Source organism: Electrophorus electricus, chromosome 6, assembly GCF_013358815.1.
Source record: "Electrophorus electricus isolate fEleEle1 chromosome 6, fEleEle1.pri, whole genome shotgun sequence".
NCBI classification, from domain to species: domain Eukaryota; kingdom Metazoa; phylum Chordata; class Actinopteri; order Gymnotiformes; family Gymnotidae; genus Electrophorus; species Electrophorus electricus.
This window is the reverse complement of record NC_049540.1, coordinates 30,653,475-30,679,533: the sequence shown is the minus strand read 5'-3', so window position 1 is coordinate 30,679,533 and position 26,059 is coordinate 30,653,475. Positions and strand designations below refer to the sequence as shown.

General features: G+C 38.5%; 1 protein-coding gene across 8 annotated transcripts; it reads right to left on the bottom strand.

Annotated features, from left to right (window-relative positions):
• Positions 1 to 971: 971 nt before the first annotated feature.
• LOC113592106 (core histone macro-H2A.1) lies at positions 972 to 24,309 on the bottom strand. 8 transcript variants are annotated; one of them, XR_004776193.1, is made up of 10 exons: positions 23,947 to 24,309; positions 22,195 to 22,389; positions 21,409 to 21,515; positions 20,212 to 20,403; positions 15,873 to 15,980; positions 13,256 to 13,355; positions 10,907 to 10,996; positions 4,084 to 4,258; positions 1,425 to 2,330; positions 972 to 1,236 (listed from the first exon to the last, which is right to left on the bottom strand). XR_004776193.1 is itself a non-coding variant. In XM_035527354.1 (9 exons), the coding sequence occupies exons 2-9, from the start codon at positions 22,364 to 22,366 to the stop codon at positions 2,285 to 2,287; spliced, it is 990 nt and encodes a 329-aa protein (XP_035383247.1). In that variant the 5' UTR covers positions 22,367 to 22,389; positions 23,947 to 24,309; the 3' UTR covers positions 972 to 2,284. The 8 variants fall into 8 exon arrangements, 5 of the variants coding, with proteins under 5 accessions (XP_035383247.1, XP_026888661.1, XP_026888662.1 ...); XR_004776194.1 differs by having other exon boundaries at positions 972 to 1,553; positions 2,070 to 2,330; XR_004776195.1 differs by having other exon boundaries at positions 2,070 to 2,330.
• Between the last annotated feature and the right edge of the window lie 1,750 nt (positions 24,310 to 26,059).

The following is a 26,059-nucleotide window of genomic DNA, read 5'->3' as shown; positions in this document are numbered from 1 at the left end:
GCGCAGACAGGGCTAAGCTGCACAACCATCTGATTGCCTTACCTTACTGATCAGCAGTGCGCATGTTGACATGTGTCACTGGGGTTTGTTGGAGAATTGGAATAAATCCCTGACATGTGAGTTCTGTTCTACTCATGTCTTCCTCCCACTGGCTACAGGTAATTACCTTTAGGTTTAATCATTTGCAGACACCAAAATGGGGAACCTCCAGGGTCTGGTTTTATCTGTGGTCCTGACCCTTTTGATCTATGCTACAGATTAACTGAGCACAGAGATTGCATGGAGGGAATGGGGGTTCTGGAAGACTTCGTCCTAACCTCCAGGCTCCTTGTGGTCCAGTAAAAGTGCACAGGGATAAACAATATACTACACAGGAGTGAGGTTTTACCAGACCTACTGTGTTATTCTTGAAGACATTGACATCACACAGCTATTTTATTCAGTACAGAATGTGGTTCGCTGCAAGAGCTGTGAACAGTCAGGTACAAACAGCTGTTTGACTGTAGAATTCTGTTTGGATCTCCATAATTTAGTTTGAGACCTTTTATTCAGGTCTGGAAAACCCTGGTTTGCAATCAAATTAAACACATTAATTGAAAATTGTTCTATTTACTAGCTACTTCATCTGTACACAATGATCAGTTGATTTTTTGGCAATTAATTATGCATGGGATAATTTTGATTTTCAACATTTTCATTTTTATTTTAAGTTATTGATTACATTTGTATTGAACCTATTACTTTATATTTTGCATATGTAATTTAGTTTTGTAATATTCTTAAAATGTTCTAATTACACATTTGGCCAAACTTGCTTCACTGTAATTCTCTCAGCCACACAGAATATGATGCTGAGTTAAGTGTTGTGTTCATGGTTTTTGTCCCATTAATACTCATTCCTTTAGCTTTTCACAGCTTGCCCTTCCTCTGTCTCTCAACCCATATTTGTCACATTTGTTTTGTGCTGCAAATACAATAAGCAGATATGCTTTTATTCACACTAAGCAGGTATGTCGAATTGTATCCTCATAGGATACAATTCGATCTAATGCACAGATCATCGGGCCCCATGGGAGGGTCTACTTCAGAACATCTTGGTAAAATCCCACCAAAATCCAAAATCTTTGCCAAAAGTCCACCAAAAGGCCAGTAATTCCCCCACAGTCTCCTAGTGCTCTTCTGATTGTGCTGATAGACTCTCCTCAAGTGTCTGGAGAGTGGGGGATCTGAGCTCCTCTGAAACACAATAGAAATAAATCAGTATTACTCTCTGCTGCAACTCAGGCCTGGCTGGGATTGCATTCAATTTACTCTTCTGAGCCACAGAATCAAGCCATCAAAGGCAAGCCAACTGACTCCCAGGAGCCCTGTGGTCTCCAGTCTACAATGTGGTGTGGTGAGAGGCAGGACTGCTACACCCTCACCAGCCTCTGCACGGTGGGACTGGGTCAGCACTCGGTGGACTGCAGTACATCACGGTAGGTATGGAACTATGAAACTGACCAAGCAAGAGATGTGATCTTCAAGGAAAATGCTTTCAAATACTTACAGAACTGTGGAAGAAAGGTGAAGTGGTTTTATTGGTTGTCTGTCATCGAGTGATATACATTTCCCATTTAATGTTAGACATTAACATGAATGGTCTGCATCTTGTAATTTCAGGCTGGATATAGTTTAAATGAGTTTCATCCTGACTCCAGTACATTTTACTTTTCTGTGAGGGATTACGTCTACACTCTACCCTGTTCTACAGACTTCCACTCTGGATTCAGCTCTTCCAACCCACTTTGTAACTGCAATGAGCTTTAGGCAACGACAAAAACATGAAGCCCCAAAAAAATCAACTCTATCACATCCTGGATTTTGCTTTCTGTAAACAGACGTTTAAGCTTCGCCTGAAATGAGTGAGGGGATAAAGTCAATCACCACACTCCTAGGGGATTAGTGAGGGGGTGGTGTAGTCAGCAGAGGGAGTGAGTGCATACTCACTGTGCCCATGTTCTGCTTCTAACGAGGGACATATTACATTCCACGCATGCTGGGTAAGGCTTTGATGAACAGATACTTACCATCTTCTGTGCTGTTTGTGTTACTGTATTCAGCCCCTCCCTCCATGCTTGTTCACTAGGGCTGCTGGGAAGGTTCAACAGATGCTTCCAGTTTGCAGAGAAAGGAAAGACCTGTATGCATTTCCTAGGGATTACACCTCAGACCGGCGTCCTTCCAGGAGGTCCCTGCGGCTAGGAGCCCGACCCCCTCCTGACACCAGCACAGCCCCGCGACCTCAGCACCTGGGCGGTGTTGCCCAAAAGATACTGCATTGACACCACCTGCATCACAGCAGGCACACACCACATATCACAAACACACACACACACATACACACATCACCACATTTGACATACCATATAACAACACATCTCACACACATTATTTTAGAGTTATTTAAACATCATCCCCCTTATACTGCTTATGGAAGCTGACAGCATATGGCAAATGATGGAAAACCAACACGGAAGCTGGCCGTAGAGATGCAGAAATCTTGTATCTTCGAGTCCCTGTGAATGAATCATCAAACAGCATTTTCATCTAAGCATTTTCATTTCTGCATGACAGCAGAAGAGGGACTACTACATCTACACCTTCCTGGCGAGCAAGAGAATCCTAATTCCAAAAATGCTGCAATATGGTGCCATCTGCTGGGAGCAAAAACAAATGACACAGAGACAGGCACTCGTTTTCACACTCCAATATTTTACTAAAACATTTTTCCATACACAAACTATATTAATCTGATGCGCATCATGGACAAAAAAGGGAAAAAAACCAACAACATAGAGACAGAATGATGGAGACAACACTCAGGCACAGCACAAACACAAATATGTGAACCAACCACTTTCCATTTACAGTAAAATAACAGCACTGCCACCAGCTGGAATGCAACGATCCTTCATTATAAATACAAGTCAGCTTCATAACGATTACTCAGGAGGCCTCTTCAACACAGGCACCGCAACATCAACAAGACCAATACACAAAGTCCAAATCAAACAAATATGCTCCAATTGATTTCCCCTCAATAAAATTTTTACCAAATAAAATTAGTAAACTTTTTTTTTTTTTTAATTCTCATAAAATCTGCAACAAGCATAAAAATTTGGGGATATAAATTTAGTTAGCATCAAGTTTTGCCATTTCCTGCACATATATCCCTATGCTCTCACTGTCAAACAGAACGAAGTATACTGTTTTGATAGAGGACGACATAGTGGCCACGAAGTAGCTGGAGATGGCCTTTAGAATGAGCTGAGCCGCCGTCTGCTTCGGGAAGCCGTTCCTACACAACACAAGGTCATTTCAAATCAGCATTCCAGTGTACAGTTAAACAATGTTAAATGAATCTACAGGGAATTTTAGACTCAATCTAACAACAAGTTTCAAGTTTGGTTTATTTGTCACAACACTCATAACTTGATGAACAGCTTTTAAATCATAAAAATGATCATGGATCTGTCTGGTCCCACAGACACAGACAAATGCTTTGGGAGACATGCCCAGATTATAGAGACATATACAAGAGGTACATCCTTCTACCTATAAAACACATTTATTGTTTCAGCAGATTCCAAAGTAATTGTTTCTACTTCGCTGCTACTGATGACCGAGTACTGATTTTTACTGAGCCTACTACTTGCACTAATGCTAACCACTCGTGTTCTGTTACCTTGATGGCAAAAATAAATAAATATTCTGGGTATTTATTTACAATTAGCCCCATTCCTGCTATTACTAAGAAAGTGAATACTAAAGTTCAAGAATTCTTAATCTTTGTGCTACTTAAAATTAGTTTTTTGGTTTATTGCCTGACAATTACTAAGCATTCTTGTTTGCTACCATAAACTTAAAATGAAATGTTTTTAAACAAAACCAAAACCACCAAGGAAACAAATACAGCCAAATCCAAAAAATCCCAACACCAAACCAATACCAGAGCCAGTTTTTAGGAAATGCAGTACCACCTGTAACATGTTTTAAATTCCATTTCCTGAATTGTAACACTGTGGGTCCATGGGGGCTTACCTGCCACTGCCGATGGACGGGAATGCCACAGATTTCAGTTTCTTCTCGTCAGCCAGAGCCAGACAGTTCTTCACTGTCTTATCCAGTAGCTCCTCACACTTGTCTGAGCCCCAGCCAGGACTGTTGCAGTGGATGACAAACTTAGCAGGGAGCCCATAACCAGAGGTCAGGACAGCTGTGGGTGAAAGTCAGTTATTTCAGTTCAGTGTAGCAAAATAAGGTCTCAGTGAACTGTAAATAAACAAAAAGACTATAAAAGTAGATAAACCTAACCATTCTGCAACATTGCAAGAGAATGAACCTTTGATATTTTTCTGTCAAAAGACTGAGTGAAGCACCAACTTCTCATTACTTATTAATTGCAATTTAATTCATTTGATATAAACATCAGATTAGTGGTGCCAGTTGTGGAATTACATTTTGAAGATTTGAGAAATCACTTCTCCAGATAGAAGACGGTTTGAAAAATCACTTTTGATTCATTAGAACACTAGGGAATTAAAATAGTAATATGAGTACATGTTGTGCATTCTGTCAAGGTTTTAGTCTATAGACCAAGTACAGCTGCATGTGATACAAGTGTAAAGTGAGTAAGTTGTTATGACCTTTTTTGAGCTATAGTTCACAGACACCTAAATGTTCTATTACAGAATTTCCTCATACCAACTTTCAATTCACTGTTCCTTGAGAATTTTTAAGCTTTGTAGCAAAGCAGGTCTGTACACCTGTAGTGAATTTTCCATGCTGGTATGCAGTGTTTTGTTTTCTCTAAAATAAAACAAAACACAAAAGCTGAACGTGTGATAAATGAGGTTCTTTGTCGTTCTGATGGATTCACAAACAGACATTAAAAGAGCACTAAGCAATGTTTATGAGTTTATGACAAAAAACAGCTCAACATTTTATATGAAAGTGATTATTGTCATCAATTTCTTATGTAACAGGTACCCTCCTGAGATGACGGCTCAAAGATGCGCTGCACCCATGACATGTGCCGCTCCTCAGGTAATCGCCATGTTCAGATCATATGACCAAGCTTCTAATGTACATGCTAGTTACATGCCCTATAGAGTATTTAGTGGTGTACCTAACAAGCCAGTTGCTTGTGATTTAATGTTGAATGCTGTAGCAGTCATGGAGAAGCACCAGCGCCAACATGGGAGTAGATTTTGATACCCACTGATAAGACCAGAGTCAACACTGGAGTACCATTTGATACCCACTGATAAGACCAGAGTCAACAGTCAACTTAGCATAATGCTAAGTAGTTTGAGGAACTTTTTATCTTCATTTCAGCAGTGTTCAAGATCCAAGTGTCTTGTGCACTGATTCGTCAAGCATTAAATCAACTCAACATGGATAGTCACAGTTTTGTCATGGAGTTGGGTGAATTTTGTCTGTTTTTTTTCTTGAGACAAAAAGGGAGCATAGAAGATCTTAATACCAAAATTAAAAGCAAAATTTATTATTATCTGTAAATGTTTACTTATAACATATTGCCAAATGGTGCGATGCAATATAGGTATTCTATTGTTCAATTTTAATTTGTTGCTTTTATTATTTTACATTTACAATATTTGGCAGACGTTCTTAGCCAGTGACTTACAGAAGTGCTTTGTTATTTACTCACAGAATACATCATAACCAGTACAGTAGGTTAGAGTCCAAGACACCAATGAACTAGAATACTGTTGAAATACAGGGATCAATGCTGATGCCTAGAAGTGCAAAATACATATAAGGTCTATAACAGACAATGATAAGTGTAATAAACAATACCCTACAATAAGTATTAGAGTTTCAGTTAGTCAACATAGGAGCAGGATCAGTGGTCATTTAAATATTCCGCAAGTAGATGGGTCTTCAGTCTGCGTTTGAAGACTACAAGGGACTCTGCTGTCCGGACAGCAAGTGGAAGTTCGTTCCACCATCTTTTATGATTATATTTTAATCATAATCATAAAACTTAAACAAAATGTCTAAATGTTGTAATTAGTGATTATTGTTTCAAGCTCTAGTGTTATCTTCTACCGGATTTTTGTCTACTAAGTCATCCCCAGTTTCTGAGGTATTGACACAGGACCAACTCAAGAATGTTCCATCTTTTCCCATAGAAAATTAATGGTGTCACATCTGCAGACCTGAGCGTTTCCCGTTGTCATGGCAACCGAGTTACGTCAGTTTTTTTCGTCTGTTTCCATGGTTCCGTGTCTCCTCCCCTTTCCTAATTTGTCCCCAATTACATGCCTATGTATACCCCATTCCCCCATCTCTTGTTTGTCAGTCATTCATGGTCATTATTTGTCGCTCATGTGTGTCTCTGGTTAGATCTCATTTGTCCTCACGTATATCTGTTTTTGGTAGTCAGGCTTGTCTGTTGTGTCTCGCTTCTACTCACCCTTGCTTTTTCACTTGCTCAGTGTGTGTGTTATTTTACCCTCAGTATTTCCCCTTTCCCTCAGTTTGTTTTGCCCTTTGTGTTTGATCTCACTCGGATATTAAACGCCACCTGAATTTGCGTTCTGCCTCTTGCCTCGTTCCTACTAGAAACATGACAAATGGCAGAATGTCCAAACTTTAATACACACACATAGGTTACACACTAATTGGTTATCTATTAATTAGGACTCCATGGCAACCACTAAACCACCTAGTAACAACCTAGCATCCACCTGAGGTACTATAATCAACCACTTGGAACTTCAAAGCAATGACTTCGCAATTGCATAGCAGTCACCTGGGATACCATAGCAACCAACTAGCAAGACCATAGCAACCACCTAGCAACAGTACAACAGTCACCATAGCAGCCACCTTGAACACTACAGAAATCACCTTGAACTCACCTAGCAACTACTTGAGAATTGCTTGAGCTGTACAATCACTGCATTTTCTTCAGGAAATGCACATTTCTAGTTTGAATTCGTATTCATGGTCTAGAAGTGAACTTGCTTTTTGCTGGTCTTGGTCTCGACTTGGAATCGGGAATCTAGCTTCTGTTATGGTCTTGGTCTTGTCCTCGTGTTGGTCTTGGCGGAGACTTGATAAATTAAGGCCTTGGTCGTAGGTATGTTCACATTACAAATCACATTGTTTGATTCCAATTTTTTGCTGAGATTGGTTTTGCATATCTTGATAGTTCACATTCATATCTGCAATTTGAGTCTGTCCTCTGAAACAGCACACATGCTCACATTAATGCGCACATTGAGACAGAACTGATGTATTTTGCACTTCTATGCATTAGCATTGATCCCTGTATTTCAACACTATTCTAGTTCAGTGGTATATTGGACTATAACCTACTGCACTGGCTAGGATGTATTCTATGAGTAAATAACAAAGCACTTTTGTAAGTCTGCCAAATTCCGTAAATGTCAATGTAATACATATCTGCACAAGTAACCTGCGTCACCTACAATAAAAAATATTTGTGAGATGACTCATGTTATTAAAACTGGCTAAATGGATGTGCTAGTAGCTCATGTATGCATCATATTTTGCTCTGGAGGACAGTTTGTAGCTATATGATCAGGTTAAGAAGGTGAAAAAGACAGATGGCTAACTTTAGTAGTTTCCTCATCTACTGCTGTCACTCCTGTTGCTCTCTTCCATTGTTGTTTTACCACACTGCTAGTGCTGGCTGACGACAACAGTGCTAAGCACATGTGGGTAGGCCAAAAGCTATGTGAAATCAAATCTGTCCATTCTCATTCAAGTCACATGACTACGAATTGGCTAGGTATCCGGTTTAGAACCACATATAAAAGTAACTGAAGTCTGATTTGGAAACATCAAATTTGTGTCTACACATCCTTGAAAAAAAATATGATCTGTGTCATGTTAAAGCAAAAAAAAAAAACCAATCCAAAAAACCCAACAAAAAAAACAAACATTCTTAGCATTTGGTAATTCTCTGAGCCTGTATGTAGCCTTTGAACTTTCATTTACTGTATAGGCCCTACTCACCATAAAAGTACTTCTCACCCTACTCACTATTTTAATGGACTCAGCCTCTGTCTTGTTAGGTCCTGGTATTTGGCATTAAACTGCTAACCTGGCTTCACCCTGGCCAGTGTGTTTTTGGCATGCTGGGTCTAGTCCCTACATTAGCATACAAAGCACATAAGTGAGGGAGGGACATAGATGTGACCCCAGCTCCAGCTGCAGGTACTATAGAAGCTCTAGCCTGACCCAGTTTGGTCTCAATCCTCTTGAACTCTTTGTAGTGGACAACTGCACTCTGAATCCAAGACTATATCAAAGTTGATGCCAACAAGCACAAAATATTTACATATTTTTGGGAAGCATCATAAAACAGACTAACCAGTGGTGTAGCACTTGCCTCAGACTGTTTATATGTTGATATGTTTGTCTTCTTATAGTGCTGGATTTGAGTGCAGCATTTATCACAAACACTGGGAATTTTTCAGAGCTTAGAAAAGTTTAATAAAATGTCTTACAAGGTTCTGTTTTGGGTCCCTAAGTGCTTTCTCTTCATATGCAGCCCCTTACAATGCTTTGCGATGGCACTTAAAGTGCAGCCTGCATGTTTATCAGACCAAGGCCAATAGCGGTCTGATAGCTGAAGATTGCTCTGCCATCACCTTAAATGACAAACAGTAATCAGAGTAGTGTCCTCCTGACACTACTGGTCAGTGTGAAAACTTTAGTTCTCCATATTCAATAGACGCATCGGATTTGAGTCATACATCCTTTCTCACAAAGGCAAGCAGTTAAATGATCTGAACGCAGTCTTCAAAAACTTGCCAAGCTATTAGAAGCAGTAGTAAATTCTAAGATTTTCAATTTTCAAACTTTTTAATATTTTCACTAATAATCTATCAGGACTCTGGTAATTTGAAAAGATTATTTTAAAAGGAGGAAAAATGTAATTTTCAAAAACACTGAATATTGATTACAATATTCCATTTTTTAAAAGCTTTTTTCAAGCTTTTTTTTGTTTTGTTTTTTCCCCTTTATTATTTTTTGTTGTTTGATAATCTGTTGGTGGTTTTATTTCCTTTACCTTTTTGTTATGTTATCTGTTGAAAAAAAGGGAATGATCCTGTAAATTTTCCCTGCCTAACAGTTAAATAATGTGATTGAACTGAATACTCAACATAGTTACACAATTCTCATATCTTTGTACCCACTTGTCTGGCATGGTCCAAAACATGAGTCTTTTCTGGTGTTGAAAAGAGAGGAAATGTTAATAGTACTAGTTATATAATGCTAGTATAAGTATGAGCCACTGAGCTGCAAGCTTCACATACAAAAACTAAGCCATTCTTATAGTTCATTTAGACATAGTTACTCGCACAAAAGAATAAAATGGTTAAGAGTCAGTGTAGAGAGAGCCTGAATCTTTTTTAGTTTTTACTCCACTCAGCAAATGCTTACACATTGCCATGTGCAGTAGATACAGAGTTAGGGTTAGGATGGATATAGCAGCACTTATCTTGGCTTCATGAACTCGATCTTGTCACGATCTACATTATCCAGACTAAGCAGAGGAGGTTCATCTTACCAGTTAGGGTAGGGGATATGGTTAACACAACCCTAAATGTGCAGGGTTAGGGTTAGGTACTGAAATCCAGTATCAATATAGCACCAGTTCCTATAGTATTTCGAAAATGTTTGGAGTCTGAATTTTTTCTTCTTTAGTTTAGAACAAAAGCTGCTAATATTTCTAACAAACATTTGAAGTCTGAAACTTGAACAGCAAATAGGCTTTGTAAATAAGTTAATAAGTTTGAGTACCAGTCAAACGTTTGGACACACCTGCCTGAATGTATATTTTTAATAGTAATAAAGGCATTTTAAGATAATGGATTATGCTTAAGCCTGTTTCTAAGACAAAAATATTTTGGGAAAGGTGTTAGCCTATATATGAATTCAGTTTCAAAACAAAGACACAATTTTAGATGTGTCCTCAGAAAGGTTTTAGAACTTTATTTCCTCACCCTACAAGTGGTCTGTATATTTGAGAATGTCTTCAAGACTAATGGAAAAGCATAATAGGTGGTGCCTCATAAAGCTGGTTAAGAGAACACCAAGAGAATGCAAAGCTGATATCATAGTATAGCATAGTTACTTGAGAGAATCTAAAATGGTCAACATTTGTTTACTATGGCATAACCACATATTCGTTATTTCATAGGTTTGATACCATCCCTGTTCTTAAAGTGTAGAAAAGCAAACAGAATAGGTGTGTCTAAACATTTGACTGGTACTTATCCACAAACTTCTCTTAACATGCTCAAACTGCATCCAGGTTACTGCCCTTCACTTTTATAGTTCACAGTGAGTCATACTGCATTCTAAAACATAGCAACGTAGTCTGTGAGACCTTTATTAAGGCCTGGTTCAGTTTGAGCAGGGTGAAAGATGTCTGTGTAACCATGTAAAATTAGAAGAAAATCATGTAAATACAATTTTACTTTTTTTTTTTTTGTTACTTGAAATATTTGATGCAGTGTAACAGAACCATAAATGCATTTCACGTTAACATGTTGCTAATTAACATTCCACTGCTAGTTAACATTCCACTGCTAGTTAACATCAATCACTAGTTAACATTCCACAGTTAACTTCCCACTTGCTCTGAGAGCAGCCTTCTTTTTTAACTACCAGTTCAAGCTGTTTAAAACACCAACACCATTTTCGAAGTATCAGTAATGGAATTGGAAAAAATACAAAATGATACCCAACGCTAGGCAGGGGTATGGTTATTGTAAACACAATCCTAAATATGTAAGATTGGGTAGGACAACCCTTAATTTGTAGCAAAAAAATACTGTGACAGGAAAAGAATTCTTACCCCCAGCCACCTCCAGGGGGCCGTTCTTCTTGCGCACTTCCAACACTGCTTCACCAAACTCCTTCCCTCCCTTCTTCTCCAAGGCACTGCCTACAAAAACAATGCCTTACTGTCAGTGGTGCATCTTTCTTCTATAGGGAGCCAAGTGAATGACAGAAGAGCACAAAGTCAAGCCCAGGAGGGTGGGACTGACACAAAGCCATGCAATAAAACACAAAAACATGCTTCCTATGAACCTATGAACAACATCAAATACCTGGTCAAAGGTCAAGTGAATTAGAACCTTGTATGTTTAGTTCATAGGAAACAGTGCCAGATTGCGTGCAGGGCATGCATTCAGGGTAAAGGAAAAGGAGTCTTTGCTGACATTCATGCCACAGAAGCCAATGAAATCATACCAAAAATTAAATTTACTGTTCTCAGAGCTGTGGTGAATTATGTTAGAAAATAAAGTGTATACACACACACACACACACACACACACACACACACACACACACACACACACACACACACACACAGACAGTTGCCAGCCAGTGCTAAGTGTAAAAGGTGAGAGTCAGAGTTTGTACAATTTTGCAGTTCTGCAGTAAGGATTTGCACCAAGTCCTAAATGACATGCTTTGCATTTTTTTCTTTTGTTTGTCTTTCTTTAAAGTGAGTCATGGAAAAGTTGCTGTTAAAGAAAAAAAAAACCTCATGGACGAAACAGCTTCTCGCAGAGGTTTTTGTAGCATATGCGTTATACTGTATGCATTATTGTAGCATATGCATTATACTATCCGCATTGTTACAGCATATGTGTTATACGTATTATGGCATATGCATTATACAGTAATTATTGTAACATGAATTACACTATACTTATTGTAGCATACACATTATACTATACTAATTATTGTAGCATACGCATTATACTATACGCATTGTTGCAGCATAAGCATTATACTATTATACTATAATTATTGTAGCATATGCATTATACTTATTGTATTTTACTATACTTATTTTTGTGGTATATGCATTATACTATATTATTGTAGCATATGTACATATTGTGGCGTATGCATTATACTATAATTGTAGCATGTGTATTATACTATACTTATTACTGCAGCATATGCATTATACTGTAATTATTGTAGCATATGCATTATATTATAATTGTAGCATATGTATTATGCTATACTTAGTGGCATATGCATTATTCTGTACTTATAGCATATGTACATATTGTGGCATATACATTACACTGTAATTATTGTAGCATATGCATTATATAATTATTGTAGCATATGTACATATTGTGGCATATGCATTATACTATAATTATTGTAGCAAATGCATTATATTATAATTATTGTAGCATATGTATTATACTACACTTACTGTAGTATATGTATTATACTATACGCATTATTGTACCATATGCATTATACTAAATGTATTTTTGCAGCATATGTATGATGGAGGTTGCTTTTGTACTGTAAACTCTACAGAATGAGGGAAAAAAACAAACAAACGCAAACAGCCACTTTATTTATCTGTGGTATTGCTTATGGGTTAAGCTACATGCACACATCTAGGTGACTACCCATAGGCAGCCACTAAATTTCCTCAGTGCAGTGGCTCAGGTGGACTGAGGCTCCTTTACCTACTTCTCCACCCATGAAGAAGGCGGAGTTGGTCGGATGAACAACAGCTTCACTGTCGATGGTGGCAATATCAGCTTGTACAACTTGCAACTACAGCAACGACAACAACAGGCAAACAACATGGTGTGAATTCTCATGAATGAGGGGAGATGGAGGCAGTGACACAAAAAGAGGAAAGGCGTTTGGCGAGTGATGGGAGAGGCGACACGACTGCTGTGGTTCTCATCAGACAAGAGTGGAAAGGTGAAAAGACTGTTGGACGGAGTCCTGAAGGACACTCAGAATAATGATATCAGCAGTGCCTGGATCGGAGAGAATCCTTGAACATTTTCAGTCTTTTAAGGACTCGTTTCAAATAGTTATTGCAGTTTTCCAGATATTTCTTTAATAGAAACTAATTTGCCATGTTGGTGAGTTTTGTTTTCAAGGATTTCTCAAATCCAGGCAAGCTAAATGCCTTCTGCATTCAAACGCCTTGTGCTGAGGCCAATGTATCCTGTCATTGCACAAAACAAGTGGTGCTATATTTGCAGTGTAGTTCTAATAGTGAGTAATGTGTCAGCCCTCCACAATAAAAATGATCTTAAAACAAGATGATACTTGCTTGTGCAATGGCAGTAAAAGGCAAAGAGTGTGGGCTGGGTTAGAGCGTCTGTGGCAGGTCTTTTGAACCCGGGCCTAGGCTGGCTCTCACCTAGATCATCTTTAAGGTCAATGTCAGCATTGGTTGGATTGATAACCCCTTCCACGTCAAAGCCAGCCAAGTTACTGATCTCGCTGTGAATAAGATTGAGCTGCAGAAAGAGCACGTGGCAAGGGGCCTGTGGTTAGTCCCTCATACAGCAAGCGCAGCACCGAGCACCAGTCAGCAGTACAAGACACGCCGAGCTCAATGAAGCTTAAAGCACTAAAACTACCAACAATGGACAATACATCATGATGCAAGTTAAGCAATGCCTACATTCTGATTTAGTTTTGTACCAAAGGCCAAAGTGATAGTGATTACATTATTACTTAAATTAATTAATAAATAGATTAATTTTCAATCACAAAGCATTGTTGATTTTTCTAATGCCAACAAGCTCATTTTGCAATCTGATTTGTGGATTACAGTCTGAAGAAATTCATTACAAGGGAAATTTTGCTTCAAATATGAAAAGAGCTCATTACTGAAGTAATTATATTGATTCCTGAAGTACTTATATTGATTACATTTCTGTGTTAGCTCAAAAGCATGCACAAGCAAATGAACAAGTCTGCACAAAGCATAAGATACAAAAACATTAATGAAACAACTAAAGAGAGAGATGAATGGGGTTAGCTGCATTTTAAAATACAAAGCTGGAAACAAAAGTTCCCAAAGCTTAATATCTAAATCACCTATGCCCATTAATATTTTTGAAAGGTTTAATTTTTTAAGTCTGTAATATTCATCTATTAAAGTCTCATTCTTGGTCAATGATTCAACTAAATCTTGCTTAACAGATAATACATTTTGATCATTTAAGAACTACACATTAGTTGATATTTGTTTACAAATGCTATAATGTGATTCATTTAAAGAAGATAAAATGCTTATGCAGAGAGGTTTATGTTCAGTGACTGAGGCCAGGTGGCTCTCCTAAAGTGAGGAGTCTCACCTCGTTACCTGCATCACTGTTCTAGTGCTGGGAGACAGCCAATGAAAGGACTAATATATAATGACTGTTCATAATTTCCTTTGACTAATTATTGATTAGTGAGTGCATTAATATTAATAATAGAATACGCATTCATCTTCTGAACTTGCTTAATCCAATTAAAATCCAATTTACTATTCAGAGGGCAATAGCATTAGATATATATTTCATCGATTGGCTCTTCTATCATCATACTGAATCAGATGCATGTTCTTACACTTTCAGATATTCTTTGCTCCCTTGAAAAAATGACATATTTATCTTGCTTTCATTCTGTTTGTTTTATTCTGATAAAAACTGTGTGTGTGTGTGTGTGCGTGTGTGTGTGTGCATGTGTGTGTGTGTGTGTGTGCATGTGTGTGTGTGTGTGCGCGTGTGTGTGGCACTGAGGTAGTGGTGTAGTGGCATAAGGCTTTTGAGTATGACTTGTGAAGTAGATGAGGAGGAACATTTTGGCTGGGATAGTACTGGCAGCTTGCTGGAGTGTGTGAGTAATTTATGACTTAAATGTTAACTGTGGGACCCCTACACATACAGTAGCTTGCATGCATGCATGCGTACACACTCAAACATTCCTGCAGCTCCTAAACATTTCTGTGCTCTTGTTCTTGAATTTTCTTCTCCTTTCTCTGCACGCCACTAAGGTTAGGGTTAGACCCAGTTATAAATCACATCACCATATGTCTTCTTTATAGGAGCGCAAAGAACATCTGCTAAATAAATCATGCTATTGTATCAAAATAAACTTGACCTCTAGCAGTAATATAATGTCATACATTATTACATTACATCCCCAAACTCGACATTTTCTGTTTTAAAGGGCTTTGTAGAGGCTGTGAGCTAAATGCCGACACTCAACAGAGCAGCAGTCTGCTGTGTTGGGCCAATGAGAAATAAGAGTGAAACCCTAAATTCTACAGCCTGGAAAACAGGCATGTCCCTGCCCCAGACAGCTCACTGTACTGGAAAGTCCACATACAAGTCACATTCAAAAACCAACAAGACCAAACAGAGAGTTGGGTGAGGGAAATAATTCTCTTCTTTCTCAAGCATGTCACTTTGAAAAATGTCACATCACTAAAAGGATTTAAGCTTTTAAGCAAACAGAAGCATGCATTTCTTTTGAGGATAACAGTCACCTGAGTCAAAATGGTAGCTGCGTTGCTCTGACTGCAAAAAAAACTACATGCAAGCATCAGCTAATGTTTGAACTGCTGTTATTAGGCCACAGCTGTACTACAGCAAATCCTGATATGCTAATAAGCTATAATACATCAAAGGAAGTCTGCAGAAGGACAGCTATTGATATTTTACTGTAGTGTAGAAGGGAGCTGTTTTATAGCAGTGTTCAGATCCTAAGATCCTAATTATTCTAGATCAGTAGCTTCACAGTAACAAAGAACACTGACTGTTTTGAAGCTGGAATTGTCAGCCGCAGTTCTGCTGCCCTCTACAGGTTTGGAGAAGTCAGCAAATGTCAAAAGTGAAATTGTAAGAAATCTATGGTGTACAGGAATTTAATTCCTTTCACCAATGTGTAGGCTCTGAGAGGAATAATCTGCATCACTATCTGTTGTATCATTTAAGTCTAGATGTGCGTCTAGCTGCAGGAGGCACTAAACACTGCAATACCTTCTGTCCCAGGAAGAGGCTCTTGGTGGAGAGGACAGTGAAGCCGTCAGCGGGGGAGCCCTCTGTGGTGCTGTCTGCACTCGCAGCCTTGCTAACTTCACCCTGCTTCTGTTCAACACAACACAGCAAGACTCTCACTCCTCACACAAATGTAACGATTATAGCAGAACTTGAAGTGCATAGTGTTCATTCTTACAGTAAAACATTTTATAAAGTTTGTATTAATATTATTAAAGTAATGATTAATAAAGGACTTGTATTATGAAACAGCTTTAAGAAACAATATTTTCCAAACAAACCCACATAAACATTCTTACCTGAAGAGCAAACTACATAATGGTAATATTTATTATTCACTATATGAGAAGTTACTCATTTAAAAAAAAAAAATACAGCCACAAGGGGAAATAATAGGTTCTAGGACTACTCCACACCTGAGGACACCCCACAAAGACACAAGTCCGCCATCCATATTCCACGCAACACTAAGCCCTGCACTGTGCAAACACAAACTTATAGTAAATTTAACATCCATGCCTGTTTTGGGAAACTTAATTAATGCATGGCAGCCAAACTGCAAATAAAAGTCAGCACATACAATAATATTTTAAATGATTGACAAAAAGGCCTAGCGCCTGGTCTTTGGAGTGGGATACTGTCTTCAGAATGGAACATTCTCCCAAATTCTGAGACAGTGAACCTATGATTTAAAGTTCTAGCCAAGTGAGCATCAAACAACCTAAATGCACCGATTGACTGAAGTACTGCAGTCCTTCTGTACAAAAGAGAGAACATGTTTTGGAGTGATATTGAGAGATACATTTGAGTATTTTGGACCATTACTCAAAAATCCTAGGATGAACCAGGATGATCCAATACCAGGACTAGTATGATTTCTGAAAACACTTGAAGGGCAAAGTTGTAAGTTTCTACTTGAGCACGATTTGAGCACAAATACATGGTCCTATGATGAACCTTATAAGAGATATGCTTGGTTTTTCATGTTGAAATTAGCAATAGCACCCCACCCATTGTCCACTATGATACTTTATAGGCTATGATACTTTATAAGTTTGTCCCCATACAGACCATTCAAAAATTGTGTGGTTCGGTCAATGTTAAGCCTTTCAAATGCATGCTGAAATCTAATTGGCTAATGGCGGCCTTTTTTTTAAGTAATCAAGTTGTCCTGAGGAACCCACTGAGCTTACCCTCAGAAGTAGCAAGCAAAGTTTCATCTTGATCTGACCAGCAATTCTACAGAAACAGTTATTTGCGAGTTGTAGTGCCCCCTATTCACAAAAGCATGCACATTTTGATCTGCTACCTCAAAATCAGTAGAAGTATAAGGCTTTCAAATGTCATGAATATTGCTGAACCTATTCAAGAGTTACTGCTGTTTAAATATATAAAGCTCCGCCCCAGGACTGTTGATTGACATAGAATTTTGCAAATGTCAACATATCTTGGATTGCATTTAAAAATTGCATTCTTGCAAATATACTGTTTTAGTCTCTATAAATGTTTTGCAAATTTGAAGGAGTATGCAAAAGAAGCTTTTACAAATTAGCAAAGTCTAAATGTGTTGAGCTTCACAGTTCCAGTGGATTGAGTCAAGGAGTCAAGGAGAGTGGTGTGGGAGAAAATGACCTGCATGATTACTGTTGCATTATAGTGCCTCCTTCAGGCCAATTGGGCTCATCACTCTCGCCTGAGTAGCTGGATAGAATACTACCTATTAGACAAGTTTCGTCCTTATGGTTTGGTCTCCATGATGTGTATTAGCAGAGAAAAAAATAAGACAAACCCAAAAATTACAATAGTGTTCCGAGTGCGCACAGACCCTAATAAAATCAGCACTTATTCATCTATATAGGCTTATGTTACAGAGAATATAAATTGGGTATACTAAAACATCTAAACCAACAAAACACGGAATAAATGCAATAATAAACTCAGTAAATAGTTACTTCAACAGAAACATTATTCACAACAGGTTGCAGGTTAAAGGTGGTGATGACAGACAACGTTATGACTCCCCATCAGACTAATCCAGATGGCCATCTCACATAAATAAAATGTTTCAACACCTGCTAGAAACAGGGTGGTGATAATACCACTCCAAAATCTACTGCCTGACCTAGGCCAGATGTTGCAAGAGTGGCAGTGGTAGCCACACTCTGTAATCAGGAGGTTGCCAGTTCAATCCCCACCACTGCGAACTTGTCACTGTTGGGTCCTTGAACAAGACCTTTAACCCTCAATTACTCAAGTTGTTTTCAGACATAATTGTAAGCTGCTTTGGATAAAAGTGTCAGCTAAATGCTATAAATGTAAGAGTGCAACATTTGCTTAACTGCACTCAAACCGTACTTAATTCTCTATACAGGGCCACACAGAGTAGATAAACAGCACACAAAAATGTGATAATGCACTTCATCTTCCTGCAGTATCAGTATTGCACAGACTAATTTGTGATTAGCAACAATATTTTATTTACTATGTAGGTTCAAAGTCTCAAAAGTAACATGCCTTAAAATATTTTGTTGCACGAGTTTGGGTATGTAGTCATATTTAGAAAAATAGTGGTGAACTTAGTGGTTACCACAAAACAGCGTTTTCAGTTTTGTTATTTTACCAAAATCTTCCCAAAAAGTTACAATATAAAAAGGTCCCTTAATATAGACCTAATGCTTGTCTACAAAGAAAGTCTACAGAGAAGAAAAAAGTCCAATCCAAACACAAATACAAAATAATATTCTCCCCAACACTTCCATCCCAAAAGGTCCACCCACCAGCAGCCCCCGAGGGCTGACAAACTTTACCTACAGCAGTGTCAATGTGCAAAGTTTGCAAAGACAGTATGAAACCTGAATTTACTAAGGGGGCCACACGTGATTCCATTCACGCTCATTGCAAGTAGCATGAATGATCGTTTGATAACGACAAAAAGTTGTCAACACTGAAAGCCAGTCAGCAAAAAAAAATGAAGAGTAGTTACCCTTCTGGAATTGAGAAGAAGAAAAAAGAGGAAGAGGAGGAAATAAAGCATGACAGTGGTGAGTGGAGCAGAAAATTACAATTAAATAAAATGCAAAATAAGTCAGTGCTGCTAATCTAGTCTTAACGGTGGGGGAGATACACTTGAATAAAATACTTACATTAATGTAAAAGACTTACATTATTTCTTTTGTTTACTTTCAAGTTTAACATGAATTAAAATTAGCTGTCAGGCTGCTGGCCATGATGTGATTGAAGAATTGGGACACTGGCAGTCAAAATGTTAGGTGTAGCTAGCATCAGAGAATGTAGAAGCTAGTAGTTACAGTATTAACACTTCTTAACCAGTCTCTAGGTCTTCAGCATTGTTACTAAAATAAACATGGTCTGCCATTTCTAGAGTAACGTTTTACATGCTGTTTTATAGGACACAATTAACGGACTGATTCTGAGGGGGAAATAAGCTAACTTCGACATTAATTTTCCTGTAGCTAACTGATGCAAGTCATGTCTGACCAAGCTAACTATGCATGCTCTGTTATGAAATTTGGATGCAAAGAAATTTAAAGTGTACATTAAAGTACTGAGGTCTGTTGGTGTACACTGCTATATGTGCAGTGTGGTTCACGTATTTTATTGTATTTTACATAACTGTAGTATTCATATTTTTAAAACAAGTTTTTAATATGTTATGTTCATAGTTCAATAGTACTGTTAACTTTTGAAATAAAAAGCTTACTTTTCATGATTTGTTTTGTTGGTGTCATATTATTTACAACATAATAGCTACAAACACTGGTGGGAGGGGACCATGTGAATTTTTGCCGAGGGTCCCAACAGACTCTTGAAGAGCCACTGAGTACAAAGACATCAAAATCAACTCACGAGGGAATGAAGCTGTTGCCTTGGCTCGTATTTATATTTGCCATTTTCCCGTAGACCTCGCTCTGACATCGTTTGTAAACAGTTAAATTAATGGTTTGTCTTGACTGGATGCATGACTGGATAAGACCATTTTTTGGATGACAAGGGGTTAAATAATCAAGCGAATTAAGTTTGGCATTAGTTACATTGTTAACAAATTGTGCCTCCACCCCAACATGAACTGGTCCAACCGTGCAAGAAATTTTTCATGCTGCTGCCCGTCCCAACAGCCAATTCCCCAACTCTCCTCCATACCAACCTAACACCCCAACAGAACTCCTCCTCCCAAAAGTCCACTCCCTGCACTCTTCTCACCCCCAACCCCAACTCTCCTCCAACACTCCTTAACAGTACTGAGGGCAGTACTGTGAGGAGTACGTAGTGATGTGGACAGTGTTAGTAATGCCATATATACCTTAGATCTTGATGACTTTTTGGTACCAGGTTTCTTGCCTGTTGATGCTTTTTTGGTGGTTTTGGTTTTCTTGGCTGGTGGAGGAGTGATGACAGCCTCCAGCTTGCCCTTGGAGCCTCGTTTCTTTGCTAGCAACTCTGGGTGGATATTGGGCAAAACTCCACCTGCTGCAATGGTCACCCCCTTCAACAGCTGCAGAAAATACACACATTTATACAGGTTCAAGGACACATACATACAGCAAAGCAGATTCCAAAATTCACTCATGTAACAAACAGCAGGTTCCAGAAAACACACATACCAGGCGTCAAAAAACTTCAGAGAACAGAGGTAATTTTCTGTTCTTATTACCAATGCTAGTTGACTGTTCCCTATTTTTTCAAGGGTTGCATCTGTGTCCCAGAGATTTTTAGCACTGGGCTGCTGTTTGAAATAAACTAGTGGAGCTAAGACCTCCCTGCCTTTCCATTAATAAAAATATCAGAATAATCATATTTTTGCCATTTATAAAGTCTTATTTGCTGTTCAGAAATGTCTTAAAGCAGATTATTTTGGATTTCTGTGGATCCAAGAACAATAGCACCACCAAAAACCATAAGAAAAATAAGAACTGGCTATGATGGGCTGATTTGATCCAGCCCCGAGCTGTAGATTCTGACAGCCTATCTGGCCAGTGTGTTTAGACCTACACACAGTGATCTGGCTGAATCCAGACCTACATCAGGCAACATGCAGTAGGCGTTCAAGCTAAATGCAGTGTCTTCCTCTAGTCCTTAACTATATCTGAGCTAACATACTGGAGCAGTGCCAGTGGCATGTGAAACAGGACATGCATTAATCACTATTAAACTACTTTAAATCTCACTTTTATGTAAGAGACTGAAAACAAAACAGTATTTGTGAGGATTATTTGTGTACAATCTTTCTTCTTGCTGCTAAACAAACCAGCATAGCTGAGTGGCTATAACCATAAACCCTCAGAACCCTCTCATCCACAGGAAAGCTTTCAGCTCCCACAGTCTAATAAATATATAATCCATAACAACTAATAATCCGCACAACTAATAATCAAGACAAATCACAATGAACTTACAACTAATAAGTATTACAAATTCACAACTAATAAACATAATCGCTGTTTCGTTCATATGCCAAAGCTCCACTGGGTGTGTGCAATGGCAGTGGTCCAAGTCTCACCTGATTGAGTTCTTCATCGTTGGCAACGGCTAGTAGTATATGTCTGGGAGTTACACGTCCTTTCTTGTTGTCTCGGGCTGCATTACCAGCCAGCTCCAGAATTTCAGCTGAAAGTCATCAGCAACACACTAAAATGCTGTATATTAGCAATCAGAAATACTACCACTACTACTACTACTAATTTTTTTTTAAAATCCCATTTTTAATGTATTTCTAAGTACTTTACAAATGTTTGAATAGCCCAGTGCACCAACCAACTCTACATTACTCACATACATAAATATCCATTATAAGCCTTGTAGCCTTTATATTATAGGGCTACACTACTACAGCCCCTTCAGCTAAATGCTGAAACCATTTTACAGCCTAGGCAGACTGTGCAGACTGTTAAGCTATACATGCTGTAATACTTGAGTTCTTACACTAATATTGTTTAATTTACTAAAACACTCTGAAACTACAATACATGTTGTGGTTTGATTGCTACAGGTTATCAAAGTAGTGTTTAAATAAGTATTGTTTTAAGATTTTAAACTTAGAAATTTTCAAAACAATATTAATCCATATAAGCTTTGGTTTAAACATCATTTTGCATAAAGCTCTCTCTTTTTGTTCCCTTGAATTAACTGTATTTCATTATATAATAAAATTATATTTTCATAATATAATGTTCTTTAATTTCATTACATTTGGTGCATTCATCTTGCCCAGTACTATTTCTTATATACCTTAATAAGACAAGATCAGCTGTGTGTTAATGGTCTTGGGTGGTGTGCGTGGGCTCACCGGTCAGATACTCCAGCACAGCTGCCATGTAGACAGGTGCTCCCACACCGATCCTGTACTTGGGGAGACCCCTCTTAATGTATCGCAACATCCTACCCACAGGGAAGATCACCCCAGCCTTGGTAGACCTGGATGTCTTTGTGGTCTTCTTCTTTCCTCCTCTGCTAGACATTATGGCCCAGCTTATGTAAGTACCTACAAAGAGAAAAACGTTTCATAAGGTTAAAACACTACATATGTAGTTACGCTGGCTATCATTTTATTCAGTCCAAACGTTTTGGATGGACTAACGTAGGAATCATTTTAAATCATAATCCAACCATTCTAAAAGTTACAACTTGTTTTAGTTGCAATGACAGTGTTTCAGTGGATAATACAAAAGACATGATATTATACTAACACACGCAGTGCCACAATCACCAAGGCTTTTACTGGTAACTGGAGACAGGAAACAGAACTTATCTTTTAAATACTGTTACATGATTTAGTGGAACTAGATATCCCTGTAGCAAACTGAATTAAATATTTGCACATCCATTTAAGACACTGGGCATTTCCCCAAAACCAATGCAGAAGTGATGCTATCGTGAGTGTCGGTGGGAGGTGCTTCAGGACGCCAGGCCCCAAACAGCTCAGAAGATGCCAACACACTTACCAGTCCCATGCTCTCCTCCTCCTCAATGTATTCTGTTCTAACCTATTTCTTAGATAAATACACCTCTACACTGTAACACACAGCAGGCTGAGGACCTCTGCACCTCACACCAGCTATCAAACACTTTAGCACTCATACATACAGGTCTTTGAAATATTTTTTAAATATTTGCCAGCATAAAAAACACTGGGTCCCTATAGTTTTAAACAAGACATAAGCTCTTTAATGATGATGATGATTATTGTTGTTATTGTGTACTACTTGTCACTGTTGTTACATTGAAACGTTAAGATAACACTTTATTGATCCCGAAGGCAATTGTAGAAAATAAATATTTAGGAAAAAGAATGTTAGAAACGTTTTTAAAATCTTAGCGTTTAATAGTAAATAATTCGTATAGCTAAACGAAACAAAAAGTATATTGTCACATTTAGTATTTATTGCTTAAATGTCCACCAGAAGCCTACCGAGAATTTCGTAATTGCTAGTTCCTTTAATCTAAAGTTTGATTAAAGTGTTATTTATTTCACTATATTGTTAGTGTAAGTAAGCATTTCTATAATCACAAATGCATTTTTCCATCGTGCCTTCGAGACGTCCTCGTTCATCTGGATGTTTAATGTTCATTTTGCTAACGTGACACGCCGTTTACCGGCAGCGCGAGAAGCCCTGTTGAACGCTCGCTGTTGAGCGCGCGACGCCGGCAGGCTTCCTAGGCGTCTGTGTGAAGACTCGAGGCGACAGCCCTCAACGCACAACATGCTTACATGCAGTGTACAGCATGTTTGTGTTTGGACACAGGCCTAGGATTTCTCAGTGAAACATACTACAAATGCTACATGACAGATGCGTTCTTTGAAGGACACACGGTTGTCAAGTGCGCGCTGGGGTGTTTAGTCTGAGGTATTTAGGGTAGGGTGAAGAATACGCCGCGAACAAGCCTTCGCAAGCTTTAAACACTACCTCGGCCCACATCTAAGGTGCCGACAAAATGGCATCTTCACGCTGCTGAAAGGGGAAAGAAAACGGTAGCAATCGTTCACCAAGTTCTCTGAACAAAATGCGGGAAATGCCAACCGATCAGTCGGATTACTTACGCGCAGAGGACGCGGATCTGGCGGATCTGTCGGGTCGGGTAAAGGAAACAAGCCCAGGCGATGTCCTCAACACCCACAATCCACAGCGCAGCAGACCACTGAACCGAGGGACAGTTCCGGGAACGCGGAGCGGGAGCTTGAACCGACCATGCGCCGCTGCAGCTGTGCCGCCTCGCTCCGGCAGGGCCGCTCATCTCCGTTAGGTCAGCAGGAACCAACAGCGGCCGCTGATTTGTTTTAGGTTTAACTATCTGCATTATAATCATAACAAACTGGCTTCACGATTAAAGCTACTATGGATATATCCAAGCCAAAGGATCAATAAAACATTTTATTAACGGTAAATAAACATTTGCCACAATTATTCCAGACTTTGGTCTTTTGTTTTGTTTTTCATGTTTTAGTTTGTTTTCTGTTTAGCAGAGAAACCCAAGGCATACGTGCGTGTGTTAATCACAGTGATATTCTTGTCCTTTCTCTGTAGCTTGGAGTCATGGGGATGCTGGAATCAGCATTTGCCAACACTAGATGTCATTAAAGGACTAAAAGAATAGAATCGCAGCGTCAGACGGTAGTTCATTATTGATAAAGGAAACGAAAGCGGTCACTAGGTTGTATTTAAAATAAGAATGTCTGATTATTTATACAATTACAAAACATAGTAGACAGAAATAGATAGATAGATAGATAGATAGATAGATAGATAGATAGATAGATAGATAGATAGATAGATGCAAAATAATAGCAGTCTAACATTACTAATGTATTTAATTACTGATTTTGGCAGAAAAGATAATACAGCATGGGAAAAAATTAATGAATACGTATAGCCTAGTAATGGGCAACCAACAGAGTCAACAGTCATGAGATGGATGCTGCCAATTGGGTGTAATTGACTCATTTAATGAAAGGGGCGTGTTCAAATTAATAGCAGTGTAAAGTTCAATTAATGAGGTCATTCATTCTATAAAGAAACAGGTGTCAATTATGGCCCTTATTTAAAGAAGGAGGGCAGCAAAAGTATCTGCTGGTTTTAGCCCTTGCCCAGGGAGTAAAATGGGTCGTCCAGACATTGTACTGAAGGAGAAAGAACTTTGACCAAGAAGTTGATTGGAGAGGGGAAAACATAAAGAAGTGCAGAAAATAATTGGCTGCTCAGATAAAATGATCTCAAATGCTTTAAAATGGCAAACAAAACCCTAAAGACGTGGTAGGAAAAGAAACACTACCATCCGCATAGATCATAGAATAACAATGGCAAAGAAGCATCCAATGATCAGCTCCAGGGAAATCAAAGATGATCTTCAGTTACCTGTGAGTACTGCAACAATCAGAAGATGCCTATGTGAAGCCAAACTATTTGCAAGAAACCCTCAAAATACCATTGCTGGATAAAAAAAAGATGTGTTGAAAAGGTTACAGTTTGCCAAAGAACACATTGACTGGCCTAAAGAGAAGTGGCGCAACATTCTATGGACAGATGAGAGCAAGATTGTTCTTATTGGGTCTAAAGGCCACAGACAGTTTGTGAGATGTCCCATAAACACTGAATTCAAGACACAGTACACTGTGAAGACTGCAAAATATGAAGGTGCAACCATAATGGTTTATGGATGTTTCTCATACTTTGGAGTCAGACCCATTTGTCACATGCCAGGCACCGGGGATCAGTCTGAATATATCAAAATACTGGAATACTGTTGCCTTATGCTGAAGAAGAAATGCTTGTGAAATGGGTGTTTAAGCAGGACAATGAACCCAAACACACCAGCAAGCAAAAGGAGATATAGTACTGCACTACATTGGTTCTGGATACAAGAGACATTTATGATTTTTAAAAAAAGAAAACTGTAAGTAAAAAGACTTTTTTTGGCCCCCAGCATGATAGGGTAAAATAAAACTATGTTGTGGATACAGCTCAGCCCACTGAACCCTAGTGACAGAGAGCATCGGATAAAGAGTAGAAAAAACTAACCTGATGCATTCAGAAAAAAACTCAGATGTCAAAAATGTTTGTTTAAAAAATTCTTAACTGGCAACTTTTATATTCTTAAAACAAACTATAAGGCATTTATTTAAACTATAAGGCATTTATTTAAATTAAGGCATTTAT

Coding starts and splice junctions, on each gene's coding strand:
- LOC113592106 (XM_027032860.2), bottom strand. CDS start 22,366: ATGTCTAGCAGAGGAGGAAAGAAGAAGACCACAAAGACATCCAGGTCT. Junction 20,404..21,408: donor ACGATGAAGAACTCAATCAG/GTGAGACTTGGA, acceptor TATTTTCTGCAG/CTGTTGAAGGGGGTGACCAT. Junction 13,356..15,872: donor GCCTCTTCCTGGGACAGAAG/GTATTGCAGTGT, acceptor CTCTTTCTGCAG/CTCAATCTTATTCACAGCGA.